Here is a 23,856-nt window from a genome sequence, read left to right on the forward strand (position 1 = left end):
ACATGTAGTGGGCCCACATACATTTTTTAAGGTGGGCCCCACATACCATTGGTAGGTCCCACTTACACTCAAATAGTTTTTTTGTGGAAAAATAACCCATTTTCTCTTCCAAGCATGTGCATCGTGCCACACATTCGAAGAAGATGGGGCACTAAAAAATTGTAAAAGTTTCATTTGAAGCTTCCTGAAAAAGCCCAAATTTGGGCTGCTTGTGTCTTTTTTGGCTAGAGCTTTTTCCCAATAGATTTTTTCATTGCCAAACGGGAAAAGCCCAAAATTTAGGCTTTCGGGCTTTTAAATAGCTTGAAGCCCGTGCAAAAAGACTTGCCAAACACAGGTTTTTCGCATCTAATGATAAAAAGGATTATAATCTTCATAAATAATACATTTAGAATTGTGTAAAAATAGTTAAGTAAATCTTAATTTTGATGTAACCCACTGTTTTATTTTGGGTTGTTTAAAATATGATAGCAGTCTAGGCATTTTTTACTGATTCTAGGTCAGATTTTTCTGAAACTTACCAGTTGGTAAAAAAACTGCTAACCTAGTAAAAAATTGTTCTACCCAGGTAGTTCAATTGTTTGACCTATTCGACCTAGTCACCGGGTTATAGGTTGCACATTTAATGTATTTACAAACTTCTGGAGGGCATAACTTTGCATTTTGATATTGGATTGGGTTGATCTTTTTCTTTTGATTTTAGATAACTTTTTGAGATCTATGCATTCCAAGGGCCAAAGGTGTCTTGGCCTATTATTTTCACCAAAAACCCCTTTGTTAGACCTCAAATTGCAATTTTTAGATTTTTTTACAAATAGAAATTAAAAATAAAATAATATTTACATATATTGCATCTTAAAAATAATTATACATTTTCTATAGATAAAAAACATATTTATACATATATACACACACCATTTGTTATACATACCCATACACACACCCACACACACAAATATATATAGTCTGGCTCGTTCGAACCGAACGGTCGAACCAGCGACCCGCGATTCGGCTTCCGGGTCGGTTTCAGCAATCGACGAAACCCTCCCTTAGCGAAATTTCGTTTCTGAAATTCTCAATCGCAGCAAGGAAGCCCTCCCTCAGCAAAATCTCTTCTACTGCAACAAGAAACCCTCACCTTAACCCTTTTTCAATCTTCGATTCTCTCTCTAGATCATCACTTCCAACGATTTCATCCTTTTCCCTCACCTTCCACTCACGGTAGACCATCGGCATAGCTATACTGTTGCCATATCAGACCACTGCCATACGACTGATGAAGAGCTTTTTCTGAATGAACACTGTGACAGCTGCTACTCCGGCTGTTATTGAAGCCCTAAACAGCAGCATAAACAGCAGCACATTTAGTGGATGTGGCCCTTTCTTTCACTCTTATCTTCAAGTTCCCTGAAGCATAAACAGCAGCAGGTCGGTTCAAGTTCACCGTCTCTTCCTTCGCATCATTTCATTTATATTTACATGTTTTACTTGATTACTCATTAATGATTTTATTGCCTTTGAATGGATGATGCGCGTTCACCATGGGGTAGTTGATTGGAAACTTTGTCTTGATCACCGTAAGTCACTTGTTGGCCTCTTTGTCCTACACTAGTATAAAAGACTTGGGACTTGGATAATTACTCTATTCTGGGCATTCCATTTCCCTAAAGAATGTCTTGCATTTTGTTTCTTCGACAATTTGGTTTTGCCTGGATCCAGGTACGTACTTGTTTCTTCAATAATTGGGTTTCTTTGATGACTAAAATTGGTACATACGCAATGCATTTAGAAAATAAAAGTAAAATAAAATAACAAAAGATTTTGGGATTGTTGATTTGTGCTTAGTGGAAGGACACGTTGTTTAGTTGATAAAAAGGAACAGGGCAAGGGTTTCAGGTCTTGGATTTAGAAAGTTACTAGTTAGTTTGTTCTCTACCCCGTTAGGTTATAACACTCCATTTTAGGTGGACTCCTTGGAGAAGGTGGGATTGTTTATGTTATTTATGATTGTTACTGAAGAAATAGGTATCGTTTAGTCTTGGCGTTCTCTTAGTGAAATATATAATTTCTATTTCTAAAATGTCATTTTTTAGCTAAATTGTGTTATTGTTTGATTAATAATAGCCATTTATAGTTTTTTCCTTCTTTTGTTTAATTTACACTTAAATTTTCTAGTTAAATAAAATACAAATTTGACACTACAATCCAAAATGTAGATACACAGGTTTGACTAATGAGGTATCTGCCATTGCACATTGCAATTGCAATGAGAAATAGTAATCGCAATGCGACCAGCTGTGAACCAAACTGAAACCCTCGTAAAGCTGAACTCCCGAATTGCACAACTTACCCGCTCACACCAAAACTCAGAAGCCCTACAACTCTTCAACCAAATTCATTCCGCTAGCCACCATAGACCTGACAAATATACCCTTACCAGTGCCCTCTCCGCTTGTGCCAACCTCCAAGATATTGTAGCCGGAGACCAGCTTCATGCCTATGTCATCCGTGCTGGTTTCAGAGACTACACCCACATCGGCAACACCCTCCTTTCACTCTATGCGAAATTGAATGATCTAAACTCTGTAAGCCGAGTTTTTAATGATATCACAGCCCCCGATGCCTATACATGGACCACTCTCCTGTCGGCATATACCAAGTTGGGCCAAGTCAACCATGCTTGCCAGTTGTTCAATGAAATGCCTCAAGCTCAGGGAAATGTTTCCGTTTGGAATTCCATGATTACAGGTTGTGTGGAGAATGGGCATCAAGAGGTTGCCTTTGTCATGTTCCGTCAAATGCATTTTCTGGGCATTAGACATGATAACTACACTTTTGCTAGCATCCTCAGTGCATGCGATTCCTCAGAGCTGCTTGATTTCGGGAGGCAAGTGCATTCATTGGTAATTAGAACAGGATTTCTGTTAAGGTTGTCCGTGCTTAATGCTCAGCTTACAATGTATTTCAACTGTGGGATGGTTGAGGATGCAATTATGTTATTCGAAGAGACTGAATCAACAAAGCGTAACCAGATTACTTGTAATGCCATGATAGCAGGGTTGGCAAGCAGAGGAAGAGATGTGGAAGCTTTGATGATATTCAAGGAGATGCAAGAAAATCACCTTGTGCCCAATGAGCGAACTTTTACGAGTGTTATCTCCTCATGCTCATCTACAGGAATGGTGAAACTTGGTCATCAACTACATGCTTTAGCCATTAAGATGGGCTTTCAAACTTGTACCTATGTGAACAATGCCATGATAACCATGTATTCTATTTGTGGGGACCTTGGTGCAGCTTCCATTGTTTTCGAGACCTTGGAGTGTAAGGATCCAATCTCATGGAATTCGATGATTACTGGTTATGCTCAAGGGAATTTGCAAACATCAGCCATCATGGTCTACATGCAAATGCAGAGGGCAGGGATTCAGCCAGATGAATTTACTGTAGGAAGCCTAGTGGCAAACTCTGATTGTCTAGAATTCATTGAGATGATGCAAGCCACAATGGTTAAAAATCGACTCATCCAAAACAACCAAGTATGCAATGCCTTGATTTCAGTATATTCTAAGCATGCCCAGATGAAGCAGGCTTTTCGGATCTTTGATGCAATGCTCTCAAGAAATTTGATCTCCTGGAATACAGTTATGTGTGGTTGCCTGTATAATGGTTTGCCTAACCTGGGATTAGATCTATTCCATAAGTTGCAGATATCTGAACTCAAGCCAGATTTGTACTCTCTCAGTATTGTTTTAAGTATTTGTGCTAATAGATCAATTTTGAGACATGGGAAACAGGTCCATGCCTACATTATCAGAGCTGGGTTTGGTTTGGAAACACCTTTGGGCAATACACTAATTTCATTCTATGCAGAATGTGGGGATTTAGATTGGTCAGCTAAAGTGTTCAGTGGGATGATGGAAAGAGACATTGTATCTTGGAATGCCATGATTTCTGCCTATGCACATCATGGAGAAGGCAAAAAAGCTATTGCATGCTTTAAGAAAATGTGGGAATCGGGTGAAAAACTGGATCAGACAACCTTCACTGCAGTTCTGTCTGCCTGTAGTCATGCTGGTTTGGTTGATGATGGCCGTCTAATTTTTGCTTCCATGATGGATCATCATGGCATAAGTCCTGGGGTAGATCACTATTCTTGCATTATTGACCTTCTTGGCCGAGCTGGGCACCTTGATGAAGCTGAAAGACTAATAAATACCATGCCTTTTCAAGCAGATCCCAAGATCTGGTGGGCGATACTTAGCTCTTGTCAAATTCATGGTAATGCAAGGTTAGGAAGGATTGCAGCAGGATTTCTTCTAGAAATTGAAACAGAAAATCCTGCTGTTTATGTTCTGTTATCAAATATTATTGCAGCAACCGGCCATTGGGAAGAAGCTGCAAATATACGGGAGTTGATGAGGAAGAATAGGATGATAAAGCAACCAGGATGCAGTTGGGTTGAATGACAGGATGTCAAAGCATATACCATTAGTTCTGAGCTGGTAGGGATGCGGTTTTCTTTGTACTTAGCTCAAGCTATAGATCACATTCATTGTAAAATCAATCATCAAATCTAGATAACAAAACACTATTTATATTCTTTTTCAGAACCAAAGAAAAATCAGTCTAAAGTACTAGATTCCATGGCAATAAAGATCCTCTTGCAAAAGGAAATTACTTTTCAGTTTTCTTTTAGGTTGTGCATTTAATAATTGAAAATAGAAATCATTACGTTAGACCAAATTTCCATAATTCCAGGTGAAAATTAATGTATTACGTTAGGCACTTATGCTTGAATCTAGCAACCTTTGAGATTCTTCTGGGACTGAGTGCTATTGAAAGGAGCACCTTTTGATACCAGGGGAAGGGGAAGGTTCAAAACATTGGACAAGTTGTTAATTAGTCCAGTAAGTTTCAGATTAAAATTAAAGAATAAATTAAACTAACAGTCTACAAGTGAGAAACAAAAAACAGATGAGAAGAGAGGGTAGGATGCACGTATATATTTTAACATATACCTGCTTGTGTACATAGCTGGATGCACATCAGGTTAGAATACTAAATTTGTAGCTTTTTTTATAATAAAATTGCACTTTGGATTTGCTCCTGTAGTTAGAAGAAACCAATGAGCCTAATATATGAAATTGTAGCTTTTTTTATAATAAAATGAAATTTTCTTTTAAGAAAAAGAGAGAAAATATACAAGAGATAGATATACATACATAAAACATAAGCTGGATAGTGATAGATTTTACATGAAATCTTCCCTTTATATTAATGTTGATTTTCCTTGCACCACTTTAAATTCATGTCAACTTTCACCTAGTTATAACAACACTTTAAATTCTTGTCAACATTTAGTAGTTATATTACACTAATTAGTTTCATGTTTTGGATTTTTTATTATATTGAAATAATTAGTATCATGGGATGGCTTTTGAGTAACTTTTATGTTGCACATTTGCACTAATTAGTATCATATCTTCTCATTCAAAGGCTTTTATTGCTAATAATTGTTTGATTTAGTGAAATGAGGTTTTCACTATGAAGAAGTACAAACCAAAGGATAAGTCAATCAACTTCAAGCCAAGAACTACTTGAGGCTACTCAACCTAGTGGCAACTCGAAAATAACATTACAGCCCAAATCCCAACAAACTGAAGAGAGGGTCATTACAAAGCACAAGGACTTGGGGTGCTACAAACTAGCAGATAAATAGATTGATCTTTGTTTTAATGAAGATTAGCTTGCCAATGAAAACTCAATGAGGTTAACAAAATTCTTGGGTTCTATTGCACGAAATTATAATGAGCTATCTATAGATTAGATCTTGGAAAGATATACTAAATGAAACAAAAAAGGAGTTGTCGAAAGTTATTTAGGTACAGATGTATTTTTTTTGTTCTTAATATGTGTGTTATATTCATAAATGATAGTTTTCTCATGTGGTTGTAGACAAAATTGGATATGAAAGAAAACTCCAAGGATTTTGTATACAAATCCTTGTTGAAGTGGAGGGATTAGAAGTGTACGTGAAAATATTTTGATCCAGATCCTGATAATGTGATGAAGTACAATTCAAAGATGATCGAGTTGATCCAATCCAATGGAAAAACATTGTGCAATATTAATGATAAAAAAACATTGTGTAATATTTGACATTTGAGCAAGGGAGAGTAAGTCTCTTAAATGTTTTAGCATTGGAATTTTTAGCTGATGGTATGATAATTTAATACTTTCTTTTGTGGGTGTAGGCACATGAGACTAATAAGCTTTACTGTTCGAAGCAAAATTTCAGTCATTTAGCGGGCTAAAAAAGCTTTGCAAGGATACACGAAGAATTGGTAATAAAGTGTATTTTTGACTTTTCTAAGTGTTGCATCACGTATATTTAGAAGTTTGTATGTTAACAAACACTAATTATTTTTATAATGATAGAGGAAAGAAAGAGGGCATGATGTGTCCTGTGTAGAAATATTCTTTATAACACATATAATGAAAGATAGACCCTTATGATAGTATGTATAGTTCGTTTATTGGTGGAATTTTTGATTTAATATTATTCATTTTAAAACAGTTTGTATAAATAATTCATAAAAAAAACAGTTTTTATAAATACATTGGTTTTCCTTTGTATAGAATCAAATGCAAAATTCTATGGTGCAAGTCAAGGAGTTTGAGTGGGGCAAATGGCTCTTGCCTAGAAGATGTTTGTGCTCGTGTAATGGGAGAAGAACACTGTGGTCAAGTGTATGAATTTGGATTGTATCCAATTCCAACTAGTATTAAAAGCTGTGATAAATATGTGACATTGTTGAAAGAAGCAAACAAGAGTAAAATAAAGGCCAAGGAGCACGTAAGATCAATTAGAGCACGAGCAAAGAAGGTTGGGATAGAAGTGTCTAATTTAAGGGAGGAGATGTCATCCATGTGAAATCAAGTGGAGGATTTGATATCTATGTTGCAAAGTTTATAGGTATCATATTTCTTACATCTTAATTATTGATGTAATGTTGTTAATAGTCTTCCTTGTGTAAATTATCAAAAAAAAAAAAAAGTCTTGTGTCTAAATTAAGACCACATGGATTCATTACAATTATGAAGCCATTGTTTATTTGCTTTTTTTTTTTCTTAGTTCTGTCCCTTTCAACATCAAATCACAACATATTCTGCTATATGTATTTTATATACAATTTTAATAACTAATAGGATGCTATTTTTTCATTATATTGATAAATAAATGTCTCATGTACAGGAATCTTCTAAAGTTGGTTTACTAAGTCTATCTAAAACCACAGAATTGTTGTGGCCAAAGGAATAGTCGTTAGCACAGATCCTTCAAAAATTATAGGGGTTACACATTTTGTCAATGATGATACGAGGTTATGACCAAAGTTCTAAATATCGATACAGGCCCATATTTAGAGGGGTATCGGCCTGTATCGATATGAGGTAGGGCATATCGGCCTGTATTGGTGCTTTTTTTGTGTTTTATTTATTTATTTTTTTTAAAACTGGTTCAGAGGGGTTGGTTTAAGTTCTGGGTACCCTCTGAACCATGGTCTGACCCGATACACCCCCTGTAGGGGCATATCAGAAAGGCCCCGATACGGTCCAATACGTATCAAAATTTTGAACCTTGGTTATGAGTATGACCACTGTTCCAATTTTTCTAGAACGACCACTCATTCCTCCATCTAGCCATGTTAGAATAGTTAGAACACTACAACAAATTCAGCATATAGTGGGGGATTTCTTAGCGGCACTAAGAAATCCGTCGCTATACATCTTTTTCTAAGTGGCGATTAATAAAAATTGCTGCTATAGAAACAATTAAGTATAGTGGCGAATGCATAACCGCCACTGGAAAACATTCACTCGCACATTGAAAACCCAAAAAGAGAGAGCATTCTCTCCTGCGCAAACGAAACTCCCACAGTCCCACTTCCCTCGTCATCCCTCAGTCTGCACCAATGAAACTCCCACTTCCAACCATCTCTCCTTAATCTCTTGCATCTCCTTCCTTCGGCGTCTGAAAAGAATCGATTGGATTGAACCAAAATCTGGTGAGGTAAGTCACCGATTTCTTTGTCTTTTCCCCTCCCCCTTTCATCTTCTGTCTTTCTTTCATAGTCGAGTGCTCCTCATTCTCCTCCTCCTCTTCTTCTTCTTCTTCTTCTTCTTCTTCTTCTTCTTCCATACTAACTTCTCTTTATTGTTCGAACAGGGCAACTAGGTTTTCATAGTTTGAACAGGGCATCTAGGTTTTTGACGTTCAACCAAAGAGCGAACAGGGCATCACAGTCGAATAGGGCGTCTAGGTTTTCATCACAGTTTGAGCAGGGCATCTAGGTTCATTGTCTGAATAGGGTAAGCAAAGCAAAGCATTATTTCTTTGCATAGCTATTATTTTCTTGTGAATAAATCTTCTACTATGTTGGGGTTCCTATTTGATTTTTAGAATTTCAATTCCAGTTTAGTTTTCTACCATAAAAATTTCAGTTTAGTGAAATAAATCTATCGATATGCTATTACTTCCAATGAATGGTAATGCTAATTTTCATTTGAATAATTTCCCAAAGAAAAGGGAAACTCATAAATGATGAAAATTCATGTCTTTTGTTTTCTTCATGGAAATTAATGTTGTTCAGGTGCAGGCATATTTTATCAAAAAACAAAAACAAGAAAGAGCAATCAATTGAAAAGAATGAATTACGTGGAAGGATGAAGCTTTAAGAGTTTCTTTCTTCCAATGCCTATATTTTGCTAGAGAAAGAGAGATGATAATCTGAAAGTGAACAAAAAAACCTATGACTCCCCCCAGAAAAGGTAGGACTAGCTAGGAATGACTACTGTATGGATATCAAAGATCATTCCATCAATGTGTGCTTGAATTTTGATAAGAAAATCTTGAATACATGTTCCACTAATCCAACGGCTTGAATGCATTATGTTGAGCCAGTTTTAGCAAAGTTTTCCCGTTGATATGGGTAAGTACATGAACTGAACATGATCATTCTTAAAAAAATATTATAATTTTTATAATTTAATTTTTTTAATCATCACATCTTCTTGGGAAGGTTCATTGTAAACACCAAAAGCTTAATTTTCATTGGATACTGTACTGCATTATCTCTATCATTATTTTAATCTTGTGCATTTCTTCTTCTTTTTTTTTTTCTTTTGTATGTGAATTTGACAGAGGTTGTAGGGGAGGCATCTAATATAATAATGTTTATAATCTTGAAGCTTTTTGTTATGCTATGCAAAGATTTTTTCTTCTATTCTTCTCTCTAGATATATAAATATTTTAGTGTTTTTCTCTTGATAAAATATTTGAATTTTGTCTCATTAACAAAATGAGACATCAAAGGGAACTACATAAAGACTTGTGGTTTTCTGTGGGTATTGTTTGGATATTTGAAGGCTATTAATAAGCATGTGGGAAAATAAATAAAAAAAACAAAAAATAGTTCAGCTGGCTTTACTACTTACATTGTGTGATATGTGCACAGTTAAGATGTCACAGATTTGGGTTGTTCTCATTTTCAATACTTGGTTGTTCTCTTCAACTGGTCATATTGAAGTGCACATATTGTAAAATCCAAAACAACCCAAGACCTTACAAACTCAGAAATAAGACCTTACAAATTCAAAACAAGGAAGAATTAAGAAACAATTGGGTTTGGTGCCTCCAAGACCTTACAATTCAGAAGTGTACGAAATAAAAAAAAGGGTTAATAACAAGTACTGAGAATTTAAGTTTCTTGATCTTAGTAATTTGTACCATTCATCTTTTTTAATCTGAATAGGAAGGAATGAATTTTGTATTTTATCAAATATTATCCGTATATAGCTTATCTTCAACTTGCATGGTTAGTCAATTAAGTACTATAAAGCTGGCTAGTGCATTTCAATAGAAAAATCTGCTAATTAAATTGATACTGGAATTTTAGGAGTGTGATTCACCAGTGGATTAATGGTGTGATTTGCAATTGACTGGACATCTATTAATCTGACTGAGTGGTGATGAACAGGAGGAATTAAAATTCCTTGCTTCTTCAACCACACTCAGTAAACCACCTCCAAACTGGCACATTTAATGCTGCTTTTATGTGGATAAATGGGTATGGAGTTATGAAATTAATATACTTTGTTAATTGGTTGATTGATGGATTTAGATGTGTTTTAGTATGGATTGGAATCAGGTAGTTTGATAGAAGAAATGGGCTCTAGAACTTTAGCATAGACACGAGGCAACTCTGTTAATGTTTAGAGTGATGGAAGCAGTGGAGCTATTACTTAATCATGAATCATGGATGAGAAAAGATCTTTGCTGAGCTTGTCATGATCTAATGGACTTTGGTTCTTAAAATCCTAGGCATCTCTAAGGCCCCGTTTGGTTTGTGGGAATAGGGGATTCCAATTCCAACTGTTTGGTTGGATGGAATTGGAATCCCATTCCCATTCCTACTGGAATGACATCCCCTATTTAAGGAATGGCTATTCCCTACCCTCCCTTGGGAATGAAATCTCATTCCTGTTGATTTCAATTCCCATTTTCATTCTTGTCTGAATCAAACCGACTATAGGAATGGACCATTCCGATTCCAATTCTGATTCCGGAGGATTTCGATTTTGATTCCAATTTCAATTCCGACTGCAAACCAAATGAACCATAAGTGATTAGGACACACTTAACAGTTTTAATATTGTTGGCTATAAATTCACAGTTGAGAGAAGCCATGGTCCATGGCCATTAAATGAAAGAAGCCATGGTCCATGGCCATTAAATGAAAGAAGCCATGGTCCATGGCCATTAAATGAAAACAAAGTTAACAATAACTCAAAGATTGGCAATCTGATCTACATTTAGGGTATATTAGTTATTATATAAAATGTGTATATATTATTATAATATATAGCCTACACAATCCCAGTTGCAACCAATCACATCATAGCTTGTATCAGGCTCCCTTAGAGCTTTGGCTGGAATTGGTCCAGGAGCCCTAAATTTAGCCCGTGGGGTAAGCCAGCTAATGAGCCAGTTACTTATCAGCTGGTTTTCAGCCCTAGGGTAGAAGGACTTCATTCAAAACATGAGCTTTAGAGACGGCAATTTTCACCTTGCTGATCGGGTACCCACACCTATTTGTCCTGACAGATATATATAGGGTACAGTATTAGGCTAAATCTGACCCTCTACAACTCGTATATTATTGTTGTAAGGTATATGAACTTATATATTCTGTGTTGAATTTAATAATGTTTTGAATCTTATGTAAATAATAATTGATAATTTATATATTTTTTGTATGTTTTTATCAAATAATTGAAAATTTTGATTTGTTCATACTATTTTGCTGGCTTGTTGTTTATATATAATAAGAAATGACAAGAAATTAGATGGGGATTTTGGACCCGGCCTTCCACCCACGCCCTCAAATGTGAAGAGGGTAGGGTGACTAGGGTCAGGGAGGGTTTTACATTTTTGTATGGGAGGGAGAGGGGGTTAGATTCTGAAAATCCAACTATTGTGGGTTTTGGAGAGGTACAGATCGAGAGATGGGGAAGATCTAGAATTTACAAAACCCTCTCCAAACCCGCCCCATTGTCATTTCTAATGAGCTTGTAATATATCCTTTTATCTGGTAGTAGTCATGTCTAGTTAGTGATCTCCTCTTTTAAGCGATCCAGCTTTTCTTTTTTTTAGCTAATCAGGAGAGTGGGAAAATCAGGTTGCTCTTGATGAAAGATGAAGTGGCAGACAATAATTAACCATGTAGATATAATGGAATTGGAAGGGAGTTGACCCATAAAGGGATATATACTTAAATATTGTCACTAACTCGCTAATTGATCAGTTGCTTCTGAACAATTTAAGCAATTCTTCATTGATTGGACCAATGAAGTCTAACGCTTGATGTTCTTCGTTCCCCTTCTGCAAGCCTAATGTTCAGATTATTCTATAATATCATCTACAAGTCTTTAGAAGCATGCAGAATTGCAGATAGCTTTTTGACAAATCTTTTTCAAATAATGTGAGGTTCCACCAGGGTTTAGAAGGCAGAGAAGGAAAAAGTGGGGGTGCCTCAACTGCATGACAGTCGTTGCGGTGAATGCCATTTTTTAGAAGTAAATCGTGTTTAATAGATGTTACTCTCCTACAGAAGGGAAATACTATCTCCACGACTGTTCACTCTATGTGATGCCATACAGACTTCTGAAGTCTACTAGATAGACATTAAGCAATAGAAACAAAATTTTCTTAACATGATTCTATAATTTTTCACCAGTTATACTAGTGATTTCGTAGGTGTTATGGTTACCTGCATAAAATTCTGCAGTGATTTATTTCTGAGTTCTTAGAATAAACAATAGGAGTGAGATAAAAAACAATAATAAAAGCGCCATAAAATATTCAACAATAATTATTAAAGGTGGATGAATACATGGTGGTGAATACGTTATTAAGGTGATCAAATTGATAAATCATAAAGGAATTAGAAAAAGTTTCATAGCACTTATTTATGTAAATGGGGAGAATGTAAAAGCAAAAATCTCAAAGAAAACTAGACCTTTAGAAGAAAGCTGAAAACATGACCATGGAAATGATAGTAAATTTGGGACATAAATCCTGTATTATTCACCAGAACTTGGATAAATAAATTCTCGTAATAGTAACTTCGTAAGAAAATCTTCACTATCAGTCGGAAATGGAAAAATACCTGATTTTTCTCTTTGCATATTCAATACTGTCATTTCCACCTGTTCTAGCCTCAAAGTTATCAGATCATTGTTCAGGACACTAAGACTTGAAACACCTATCTCCTACTTGTCATCCCCATAGCCTTATTGGACATGGAGGATATACTCTGTTAGAGAAAACTGGATTCTGCATTTTCATAGTGGAACATATGGGATGACAAGTGCTATATAAATCTGGGCTGAAAGTTTGTCAAATGCAAGTATACTGTATAAAATTCAACTGTTTCACATTAAAAAGCCACTTAAGTCGCTTGATATGAGATTACATAGCAAGTCTTTGTACCATTTCGATTGGGGTCATTGAAAATCAAGATCCTACCCATCCACTGTGGTTTGGCTCAACATGTGGAAACTGCTAGAGTGAACCTACTCATCTCCAGTAAGCAAGCATGTTATTGTAGATGCGTATTTGATTATTAACTCATAAAAACTATATTATTGAAGGATAAACTGTAATTTTTCCTTTGAGAAGCAAAGAACGAATTAATTACGTGTTCTCTTGGATGATTTGGGCTTAAGAACGAATTCAATGTAATAAGATGTGTTCATAATTAATTTTTTGGTTAAGCTGGAGGACAAAAACACGGTATTTACACATGAAGAAGCTAGAGAAGGATTATTACTAGATAGTGTGAATGAAATCAAGTATTATTAGATGAAAACTCAAATCGTTGATTACACAAAAAGGAGTTGAAAATCTGTTATACTACCAAACTAATTAAATCTAGATTTTCTGAAGCCAACATAATATCTATGTCAGTTACAAAACTTCTTAGTTTGGGCCTGCCACAGGCCATGATACCTAGATACCTGTACAAAGATGCCTGATTGTGTTGGGTACTTCAAATTTTAGTGGTAGTTCCATATGCGACACCTTGTCCAGCCATGTCCTTGCCATATCTGGGTAAGTTAGGTCATAGGTCTTGTGGCAAACAAATTTAAAATAGTTAAAATTCTTCAGAAATCCTAGACATTACATTCAAATATATTTTCAAAGTCACATTTCCCGAAACCAGTGACAATTATTTTGCATTTGATTTGATTTTAACATAAATGTTCTTGGCTATATATACTACTAGGTTCAAATGGAGAAATTAATAACTTTCAAGGCATTCTTATTAATTTTAGCACTTTAAATTCTACTTCCATCAAATTATTAAATGCAGGCATGAAAGGCATTTTAGATTGGTTTACAGTTTTCCTTGTGACATATTCAGGGGAAAAAGAGGTGAAGGAACAAATTACTCGTGAAAAATGAAGGGATAATATTTCTAGATCTGCAGCTTACAGGGTGGTATCTTAAGTCTGGAAATTGAAGCAGAAGTTGTGACACTGGTGTAGCGAGAGAAATACATTTTTTTTTTTTTTTTCAAGCAAAACCTTCGATATGGTGAAAATTATTTTAAAGGTAAAGGAAGAGGTCAAGAAGGAGTTTTGTTGGGAGGTGAGAGATGGAAAGGAGATCTTTATATTTGAGGACCCTTGGGTACCTTCATTGCATGGTGGAAAAGATTGCCTAATGTGAAAAAGAACTAAAGATGGCTCTATTACTGCGTCGAAGAGAGATGGGTAAAGAGGAAACCAAAGGAGGGGCTATTGTTCCCGAGTCCGTCCTCAAGAAGAGGAAGAGAAGTGAAGAATGGGCTTTGGCCAAAAAGCAAACATTGGAGGCACATAAGTTCTTAATCAATTTCCAGTTTTTGCACAGATTTAAATTACCATTTCATCAAAAAACATGGGCCTGTCCCACCTGTCCATAAAACAGATGTAAGCCAAGGCCCAATGAACATTATCAACTAGATCTAAACTAACACTTTGAACCATATTCACTAGCCAGTCTGTTGATTGGTTTCCTTCTCTCCAAATGTGTGTGTAAGCAATGTGAAGCTGGTTCTGCTCCCTGATATTCCCTGCATTCTTGGATTAAAGAACCTTTCCAAGAGGTTGTCAATTTTGATAGATATACTAAATATAATTTATATGAAGTATCCTATAGGTGAAATAATAAGTACCATCTGCAATTTCTTTAAATGCCTTCAATTGTTGTTTATTTGTTTGATGGAATTGATTTAGATTTACATCTTTTTTTAATTATAATTTACAATCCTACCTGATGTAAATTCACATTTATTGTCTGATTTGCACTTATTTTGTAAAGTTTGCATCTTAAAAATTGATTCTCACCATCCTCCAACCTTAATTCTCTCATATAAATAAAGTGGGGATTATATCATTTTACTTTTTATTTTAAGGGACATAGTGAGATCATATGAGAATGAAATTGATCACTAGGGGGTGTGCCCTATGGATGGAAGCTTTAAACTTATAAACCTTGATGTATATCATGCACACTCTAATTTTTATATTTGTTTTCCTTGTTTTTTAGGTGGAACCAATACAAGAATGATGGAAGGCTTTGTTGAAGAAGATACAATATTTTTTTTTGATTTATTATTATATGTAACCAGAATTTTGTACCTTTCCCATATCATTAATGTATGGAACTCACATTAAGATGTACATTTGTTTTTAATTAATAGTTTAGTTTTATTAAATTTTATTTGAAATTTTGGTGTGATGTTATAGGTGTTAATCAGGTTGGATAAGTTGTAAATGTATCTTGGTTAATCAGGTTGGATAAATTCTAAATGCATCTCCGTTAATCAGGTTGGATAAAATCGAACATGAGCTTTTAGCGGCGAATATCAACTTTTTTAGCGGCGAATATATCTGCCGCTAAAATGTTTGTTTTTAGCGGCGGCATATCCGCTGCTATATGATGAAAATGATACATTTACAGCGGTGGATATTTGAATTGATGACAATTAAATACACTAGAACCTATAGCGACGTTGCATACAACGGCAGAAAGGGGTCCGTCACTAATTTGCCGCTAAATACCTATAGCAGTGCTTTTTTTAATGTATAGCGGCGGATGAGCCGATTTTGTTGTCGTGTAACAACTATTGGGAAACATGTTGTTTGGCTAACTCCATATGTAAGACATGGAACTTCATGTTATAATAGTTTCATGCCGGGTCCTTTACTGAAACACTTTATGTAGTTTGATGGATTTACTAAAATCTACCCTATAGTTTGTGTTTTATTAAAACACACTATGTAGTTTGATGAATTTACTAAAACCTATCCTATAGTTTGTGTTTTACTAAAACACCCTTATAGTTTGCAATCAATTCATTTAATCAACCTTCCATTAGGTTGAAGTGGAAAATGACAATTTTGACCTTAGGATCTGTTTGGACCAATTTAATCTACAAAAAATATAAATGGAAATGTCACTCTTGCCCTTAGCAAAACATGGGCAACAATTCTTTTCATTCAATTTTATTCTCTATTTGAAGAAGGAAGATATGCCATTGCAAATTAACTAATAACCTGGTATGGACTGTTCTCTCATTCATTCTACTAAAACCAAACATTGTGTGGTGGAACTGAAAATTAAACAATGGTTCATTTTAAAAGCTTGATATGATATTATGATGTGCTAGGGATATTTTTGGAATAAAATAGCGCATGCCCAAGCCCTTGAATATTTTTCACAGTATAGGTGGTTAAGTTGACAATTTGAGACAGCAAATATAAAATATTCTTGATAGAAGGTTGATTAAGTAAGCCGGTTGCAAACTATAGGGGGAGTTAGTAAAATGTAAACTGAGATAGATTTTAATAAAATTTGTAAAACTATAAAGGGTGTTTTAATAAATGATCCTTTTATGTAAGATATAAAACTTTGAGTATAATTATCAATTAGTTTTTATGTTATAGTTAGTAATTTGAATTTAATCATTTAAATGATTTGTGTGCAGGTTAAGCTAGTATCACATTGAAGATTTGGACAATGGAAAAAAGATTTTTTTAATATCTTATTCATACACGTTCCTGAATAAATATTTAAAATTGTTTGTATTTTTTATTTATTAGATAATGTAATTTCTTACTTAACCGTATAAATGTAGATAATTTTTTTTTTTTAAATTTATTGTTTCACATTTATTTAATTACATGTAGAATTTTTGAATGTTTGATGTGTAGTAGGAAAGCATGTAAAATAATTTTATAAATAAAAAAACCGTTGCAATAGGCTTTTTCTCATATGTTATAACGGTGGTTTTTGACTGTTGGCAGTGATTGATTTAAGCGCCAAAATCATTGTGACCTGCGTCGGCGGTTTTCTTGGTCTTTGCCGAGGGTCATTATCTTTACCGGTGGGGACTTAGCTGAAGAAAAAAACTGCTGGCTAATCTTTGTGATGACGTGTTTTCTCACCTGTGAAATTGATGGCACTTCAACTTTGATGGCAATATTAATATATTATCAACAAATCAGTAGCAGCTACTCGTTTGGCTTCAAAATGAGGTAGAGTTTCCCTGGGAATTCTTAAAGATGGTATTTTGAACTCTCTATTTATCCCAAGGAAGACGTGGCCGTCCGTCTTCAGACGTTCACCCCACCTGTATTTTCTGATCATTTGCTAGAAATAAGATTCATTCGTTGGCAACACCAACGATAGCCACCAGTCATCAACGAGCCAAAAAGCAATGAAGATCTACTTATTACATATTACGAGTTTTCTTTCTTCTCTGAGATTTTGTAGGGGAAGGGGATGGGTTAGATTTTAATGTCAGGGAAGGTTGTAGTTTTTCAGCCGGATACTATTCCTTCTTTTTTAGGCTGCATTTGTTTTAGGTGTAAATTCAGTTTAACACCGATGGGAAATGTAAATTAGTTTAGTTGTTGATGGAAATTAGGATCGATAGATTTTGAAAATTTATACAAATCATGTTTGATTGTCAAGGTGTGTAAATTCGGTGAGATAGGAGTTACTGTAGTTGGTATAGTAATTAAAGATGGTACAAAATTGTATTCAACGAGAGCGTCGACACAGAATAGGTTGAAGATAAACCTGAGATGGGAGCTACTATAGTCGACACAGAATAGGGACTGCTGAGATCGTTGCCGCACCGTCGCCGATTTTGCTCGAATATAGGCCTGAGTTCATTGCTACGACAGGGGATCGGGCTATCAGGAGAAGTTTCATGTGATCACTGCTATAGTCGGTTCTACTTGCTCATCAGACGGAACAGATTTTAAGTGATGGTTTCAGGGAGGCGAAGATCAAAGTGAAGAAAGAGGAAGGACTGCAGTTCTGCATTTGTCTCGAAGGAGAAGACGAAAATAGAACAGAGGAGGAGGGAAGTAGAGGAAGAAGAAGAAGAAAAAGGAGGAGGAGAAGAGAGAAAGAGAGAGAACGAAAGAGAGACAGATGGAGAGAGAAAGGTCGGAGGTGGGTTCAGATCGGCGGTGACGGAACAGAGAAAGAAAAAAGGAGGGGGGGAGAAGAATAAGAAGAGAGAGAGAGAGATCTCCAGTTGCGGGAGATCGGATTGGGTTTTGCCGCTGCCATCTTTGGCTTCAGATCCACCGTTGCAACAAGTTGCAGCATCCAGTTTCAGGCCAATTTTATTCATGTGTAGAAGTCAGGAGGGAGAGAGCTGGGGAGGCGAGAGAGGGCTTTGTCGTTGGGGCAAAGAGGGTTTCTATTATTGGAAAGGTTGAAGGGTCAGTGGTGGAGAGGACTCCCACCCAGTTGCCAAAATCGTCAGTGCCGATCAGAGCTTCACCAGTGCCAAAATCTCATACTGGATGTTTGAAGGAGATTAATTGATGCCAACGAGAGAAAAAACGACGATTAAAACAAAGAAGAAGAAAGAGACGTTAGGGTGAGAAGAATATGATAGAAGTCGATGAGTTTTAGTTTTACATCCTTAATTTTGATGTATATTTTACATCGATTATCAATGTAAATAAAAATTCAAAATAAGTTTTACACCGATTTACCCTAGTTTGATTTTCCACCTCAAACAAATGTGGCCTTTGGGAAATTGTCTAAATTTCATCATAACTTTTCAGTATTTTTCTTAATCTTACGTCTAGGGAACCCCATGTCAGTAAGCTTTTGTTTTCCAAAATTCCATCTGTTAGAGCATTTGTTAGTGTATATTGACATAAGTTGTTCACATCAGCATAAATGCAATTTTCATGATCAAACTGCCCTTAGTTGATGAGTCAACCTTATTAAACATATTTTTATGACTAAAATGCCCTTAAACACCAAACTACCCTATAAGATTTTTACTCTTTGAGAGATGTTTCTCATTGTGCTGCTTGAAAGTATTCTAAGGAAGCTGAAAAATGGGTTTTGGGTGGAATAATAACAGGGTTAATTCTGAAATATTAAAAAATAGGTCGAATATAACAAACGGTAAAATAGTAATCTACTAATACCTGTTAGTCTGTTTAACGTCAAGTTACTGATACGGGGTTCCTGCATGTTTAGAAAAGCTATGATGAGTTTAAAAGAGAAATGCTGAAAAATCATGATGAGTTTTAAACAATTTCCCTTTTCTTTAATATTAAAAATGACCTTTGAGAGCAGAAACAACAATTAGAACATCTTCTAATGAATCTAACCTAATGAACAACACTGATCCATAATACCTGTGATAGGTCTGTTCATCGGATGTGTGACAGAGTCTGGAAGATCGGTAAAAACTCGTGCATTTTCTCATTTTCCTCCTCCAAAACCCATCAAAGCACTGATCTTTAGACACCACTAGAGAATTTCCAGAGACTTGGGTTGTTTGAAGTCTGTTTTCCTTTCCAACGTTTCTGTTTTATCCATGGAAGTGCTTTCAAGCACAATCGCCTTCTAGGTTGGTTCGCAGAGACTGAAATATCATGCTGATAGAAAAAAAAAAGAAACAAAAAACAAAAAACCTCGCCCAGATCTACTACGTCCTCCATGGTGTCTCATATTTTTTTAATGGTGTGAACCATTCAGACCTACTACAACACATTGATTCAACTAGAGAGACAAACAAAATATCAAATTCCTGGTAACACATTGATTCAACTACAAATGTGTTGCAGACGAAGAACCAAAGACAAAATAAGGTGGGCTCCAACCTTTGGAGTTTCAAGAACTGTAGAACAGTCATGGGAGACTACAACAAGTGGTGCCCCATTAATGAGTCCCACTGTGGAATTTAATGGGGTCAAAGGATTAACTTGAAACATGGGACCCACATGGCCGAGATATAAAAATGCCCAAGGAAAGTCTAAAGAATATGCCCAAAGAAAGGTCTAAGCAATATTGCCTAAATATAAAAAAGAGATACTTACTAGATCATCTAATCTCTTGAAAGGGTAACTCAAAATTTGTATAACAATAGAGAGAGAGTCTGGAACAAGATTTCACATAATAACAAAATAAATTAGTCAGCACATGAAAGAAGGTTCAACACAATCAACTTTCTGACTAGGATCAATGGACTTTCTTTTCCGCTTGACTTTAGGTCACACAAAGTACTCCATCATTTAGGTGTTGATTTACCCTTGAATGTCCCCAACCAGATGGATCTCATTTCAGCCTGTTGCCCAAACGCCATTGAAATTATCAACTAATAAAAGAAAGCAGATTTGACAAGGAAACATTCTAACATTGGATTTAGACTTTATAGGTATGAGCCAAAATGGGAAATGTTAAAAAGTATAAAAAAATATTATTTTAGTGGGCTTGTTTATTGCTTGTTGTGTTTTGGATTCTCTTTGGAAAGGGTGTAAGTATAAATGCAAATATAGAGGGTAAATATATTTGTTTGTATTTTCACTCTTCTCAACTGAAATAATCATTCGGTTGGGTTTCTTTTAGACTTTTGGGATTAATGACAAAGGACATCTTTGGGTTTGCTTTCTATCTTGTGGAAGTTAAGTCTTCCGTCTGTTGTAGAAAAATCCCAAGAAAATAGATTCTAAATTGCATTCAAGCGAAAATGAATTAGAGATAAAGAGAAAACAAATACAGAGAATACAGATTTACATGGTTCAGTTTATAGCTTATATCTACGGGCAAAGGAAGAATAGAAATTCACTATATAATAGGTAATGAAAAGAAATACAGAGTTGTGTTCTTACAGAAAAACTCTAAGCCCCAAATACATCTAATGTCCCACTCTTCTCTCACAATGCAGACTTTTGTATACAAGAGAGAAAACCTCTGAAATACATGATTCTTCGTATTCAGTTCGGACTTATAAAATGAATATGGGTCGGGTCTATACCACAAGTGGCCCAAGCCCTATGCATCCACCACAAACCACTATGAAATTTTACTTTTGCATTTTTCTCAAATTAATTCAGAATGAATTCATAAAGCAGATCGCCACAAAGAATTCAAAGCACAAACAATACTGTCTTATAATGAAACATGAAAAGTAAAGCTTGAAGGAGGGAGGAACATGGATTCCTTCTGGGCCCCTACCCAAGCTCGTTTCAGCTTCTTTAAACGAACTTCACTAACTGATGAAACTTCACATTAGTCCTAAAACTTTCCTATTTTCCCTCTCTTTAGGATTTAGGATTAATGTTTCTGTGTTTGGTTGCAGTGCAAATTTATTCATAGTAGTATAAATGCATGGAAGTGCAAATGTAAAAAATGTAAATTCTGGTTTAATTTTGTTTTGGGTTTTATTTTATTATGTTTCATAACTTAATTTACTTGATTTGTATTACAATCAAATAAAATAAGTTAAAATTTAAAACAAAAAGAGGTCAGAATTTACACTCAAATAATTTGTACTGTCATGGTTTTTCATCAGTGCAAATTTATTTGCATTGCAATCAAACACAGCCTAGGCTCTGTTGGGAGTGCAAATCCATACGGCATGCAGTGCAATCATATATTTACCATGTCAGTTTGCTAACCTAGCTGGGGTAAAATTTGCATTTTCCTACTTCCACCAAAAGTGATTCAGAATTTGCAATTTTGCAATTTTGCATTGCCTTCCTCCCACCTTCATTCTCTTCTCCCATATAAACCAAAGATCTGGCTACCAGAAAAGTTTATGATTGTTTGATTTGAAAAAAAAAAAACTTAGAGGCTTAGAGCCCGTTTGGCTGAATAGGGTTCTGGAATCGGAGTCGGAATCGGAATGGATATGGTCGGTTGAGGTGTAAATTTGAACCGAGTTCTTTAATTGAATAGGCCTAAGAAGGTTAAAGAAAAAAGTGGAAAAGCGAAGGCTACCATTCCCATCACACGGTCACACCTCATTTTCAGATTTTCAAATTCATGGTATGTATCTCTTTCATCAGACGATTCAGTCCACGAAGAATGGAAAGTGCATATTCTTCCTCCTTCAACGTTTCTGGTTTATAAAACAGAGCAACCTATCAAAAGTTTATTATGAGGGAATGGTTTTCTGATTGCTTTAGACGACGAATACGAGCTTGTTCATGGCGGCACAAGTACGATTCCAGATCATTAACAATGAGCTGCGGTGGCTGGCGTCCACCACCACCATTGGTGGCAGAAGGGCGGGTGTAGCTGCGGGATGTCGTTTGGTTCCAAAAAGATGTAGAATTCTTACTGGTATTCTTAAGACGGTGTTTTCAACTCCCCGTTTATCCCAAGGAAGACGTTGCCATCGCCGTCCGTCTTCAAAAGTTCACCCCATCTCTGTTTTCTGATCAGTTTCTTGGAATGAATCCATTTGTATTAGGGGTCTCTGTATCTCTTATGGACGCATTTCATCTTCTCTTATTACTTCCTGCTTATTATATGTTAAGAGAGTTTTGTTTCTTAGTTAAGAATTTTGTAAGGGAAGAAGATTAACTGGGATTTGATGCAAGGGAAGGTTGTAGTGTTTTAGTTGACTGTTGTACTATTTTCTGTAATTACCAAAAAATCTTTGGAGTACCGGAGAGAACAATTGGATCACCTTATAACCCAGACTGAACGGATTTGTACATTGGTTGTGCGACAGAGTCTGGATAACCGTAAAATCCATATGAAGGTAACCTAAATGCGCTCCTGTATCTCTTCCTCCTCCTAAACCCATCAAAACACTGACAACATAACAATAGAGAATTTGCAGAGACTATCAAAAACGTTCCCTGTTTCGTGTTTCCATATTATGATTGTTGTATAGCCTATATCACATCCCATAGTGGTATCAGAGCAATACCTGCGAAGCTTTTGAACTTCTTTAGAAATGAAAATAATATTGCTGTTTTTTTTTTTTTTTTTTCCGGGGATTAAATCCGGTCTCTGGCGACCATACCACGTCAAGAAAGCAGTCATACACCCTTTATTCACTGTTGAAATTTCTGAATAAACGTATCTGTATTTGGTATTTCGGGTGAAGAAGATGATTTCCGATCACGCTCGAGTGATGACCCGAACCGTTAATCTAACCTGCGCTGATAAACCGAGAGCCGGCGGCGGCGACCGGACCAGGACAATTCGAGCCTAACCGGTGATTCAGAATGGTTAATGGTGTCAAGTCGATCTCAGTCCGCCTAACCCAGATACCAGTAGAGGTAGAGGACCCTCTTCCTTTGTTGGGTAATCTATACCGTGTTTTCCTCTCCAAGCTTTCTATTTCCAATCACTGCCCCCTTCGAGGTCGGTTCATGGTAAGTTAATAGATCGTTCAATCAGAAAGCCTCGCCAGGTCTCCGTTGTCGTCCAGCGGTTAGGATGTCTGGCTTTCACCGAGGAGACCCGGGTTCGATTCCCGGCAACGGAAAATGACCTTTTCCTTTTAAAATCAAAAAGCCTCGCCCAGATCAGATCGTCTTAGTTTTTTCCTGTAAATTCCCGAATTTCTGTAATATACTTCTCGCATTTGAGTGGTGTTTTTTTTTTGGCTGAGAACCGAGCAGTATTGCCCAGGCGTTCATAGTTTTTGTTTCTTCCAGTTTCGTCCATCATGATTCCATGCCATTAATGACGGAAACCCAAATCATTAAAAAATCAGAACACAAGAATTTTAAGACACCAGTCCAACCTTTCCTCTCAACAAAAACTGCAATTAATTCTCAGTGGCATCCGAAACTCTCTGCAAGGATAGTTTCAGAAGCACAAAGCAAGCAACTCCTTTACAGAGATGATAGATCTTCATCCCCATCCCCAAATCAGTATATTCGACTCTACCAAGGCCAAGGTGTGTCATTCTTGGTCCTGTCTTTGGACGAAGTTGTGGTCCTGCCCATGTAAATATA

General features: G+C 36.0%; 1 protein-coding gene and 1 non-coding gene across 13 annotated transcripts; both read left to right on the forward strand.

Annotated features, from left to right (window-relative positions):
• Nucleotides 1–1,064: 1,064 nt before the first annotated feature.
• Nucleotides 1,065–7,099, forward strand: LOC104611068 (Tetratricopeptide repeat (TPR)-like superfamily protein). Of its 12 annotated transcripts, XR_016068576.1 has the most exons (6): nt 1,065–1,428; nt 1,551–1,719; nt 2,217–4,291; nt 4,378–4,505; nt 6,258–6,347; nt 6,643–7,099. XR_016068576.1 is itself a non-coding variant. In XM_088886439.1 (4 exons), exon 3 carries the CDS (start codon nt 2,286–2,288, stop codon nt 4,467–4,469), a length of 2,184 nt encoding a protein of 727 aa, XP_088742565.1. In that variant the 5' UTR covers nt 1,065–1,428; nt 1,551–1,719; nt 2,217–2,285; the 3' UTR covers nt 4,470–4,505; nt 5,959–7,099. The 12 variants fall into 12 exon arrangements, 5 of the variants coding, with proteins under 5 accessions (XP_088742565.1, XP_088742566.1, XP_088742568.1 ...); XR_016068572.1 differs by having other exon boundaries at nt 2,217–6,179; XR_016068573.1 differs by having other exon boundaries at nt 2,217–4,505.
• A 16,210-nt stretch (nt 7,100–23,309) lies between these two features.
• TRNAE-UUC (transfer RNA glutamic acid (anticodon UUC)) lies at nt 23,310–23,381 on the forward strand. The gene has a single exon. It is a non-coding gene; the product is annotated as a tRNA-Glu (tRNA).
• The last annotated feature ends 475 nt before the right edge of the window (nt 23,382–23,856 follow it).

The sequence above is a fragment of the Nelumbo nucifera genome, chromosome 4, assembly GCF_055504915.1.
Source record: "Nelumbo nucifera cultivar China Antique chromosome 4, China Antique-T2T, whole genome shotgun sequence".
NCBI classification, from domain to species: Eukaryota; Viridiplantae; Streptophyta; class Magnoliopsida; order Proteales; family Nelumbonaceae; genus Nelumbo; species Nelumbo nucifera.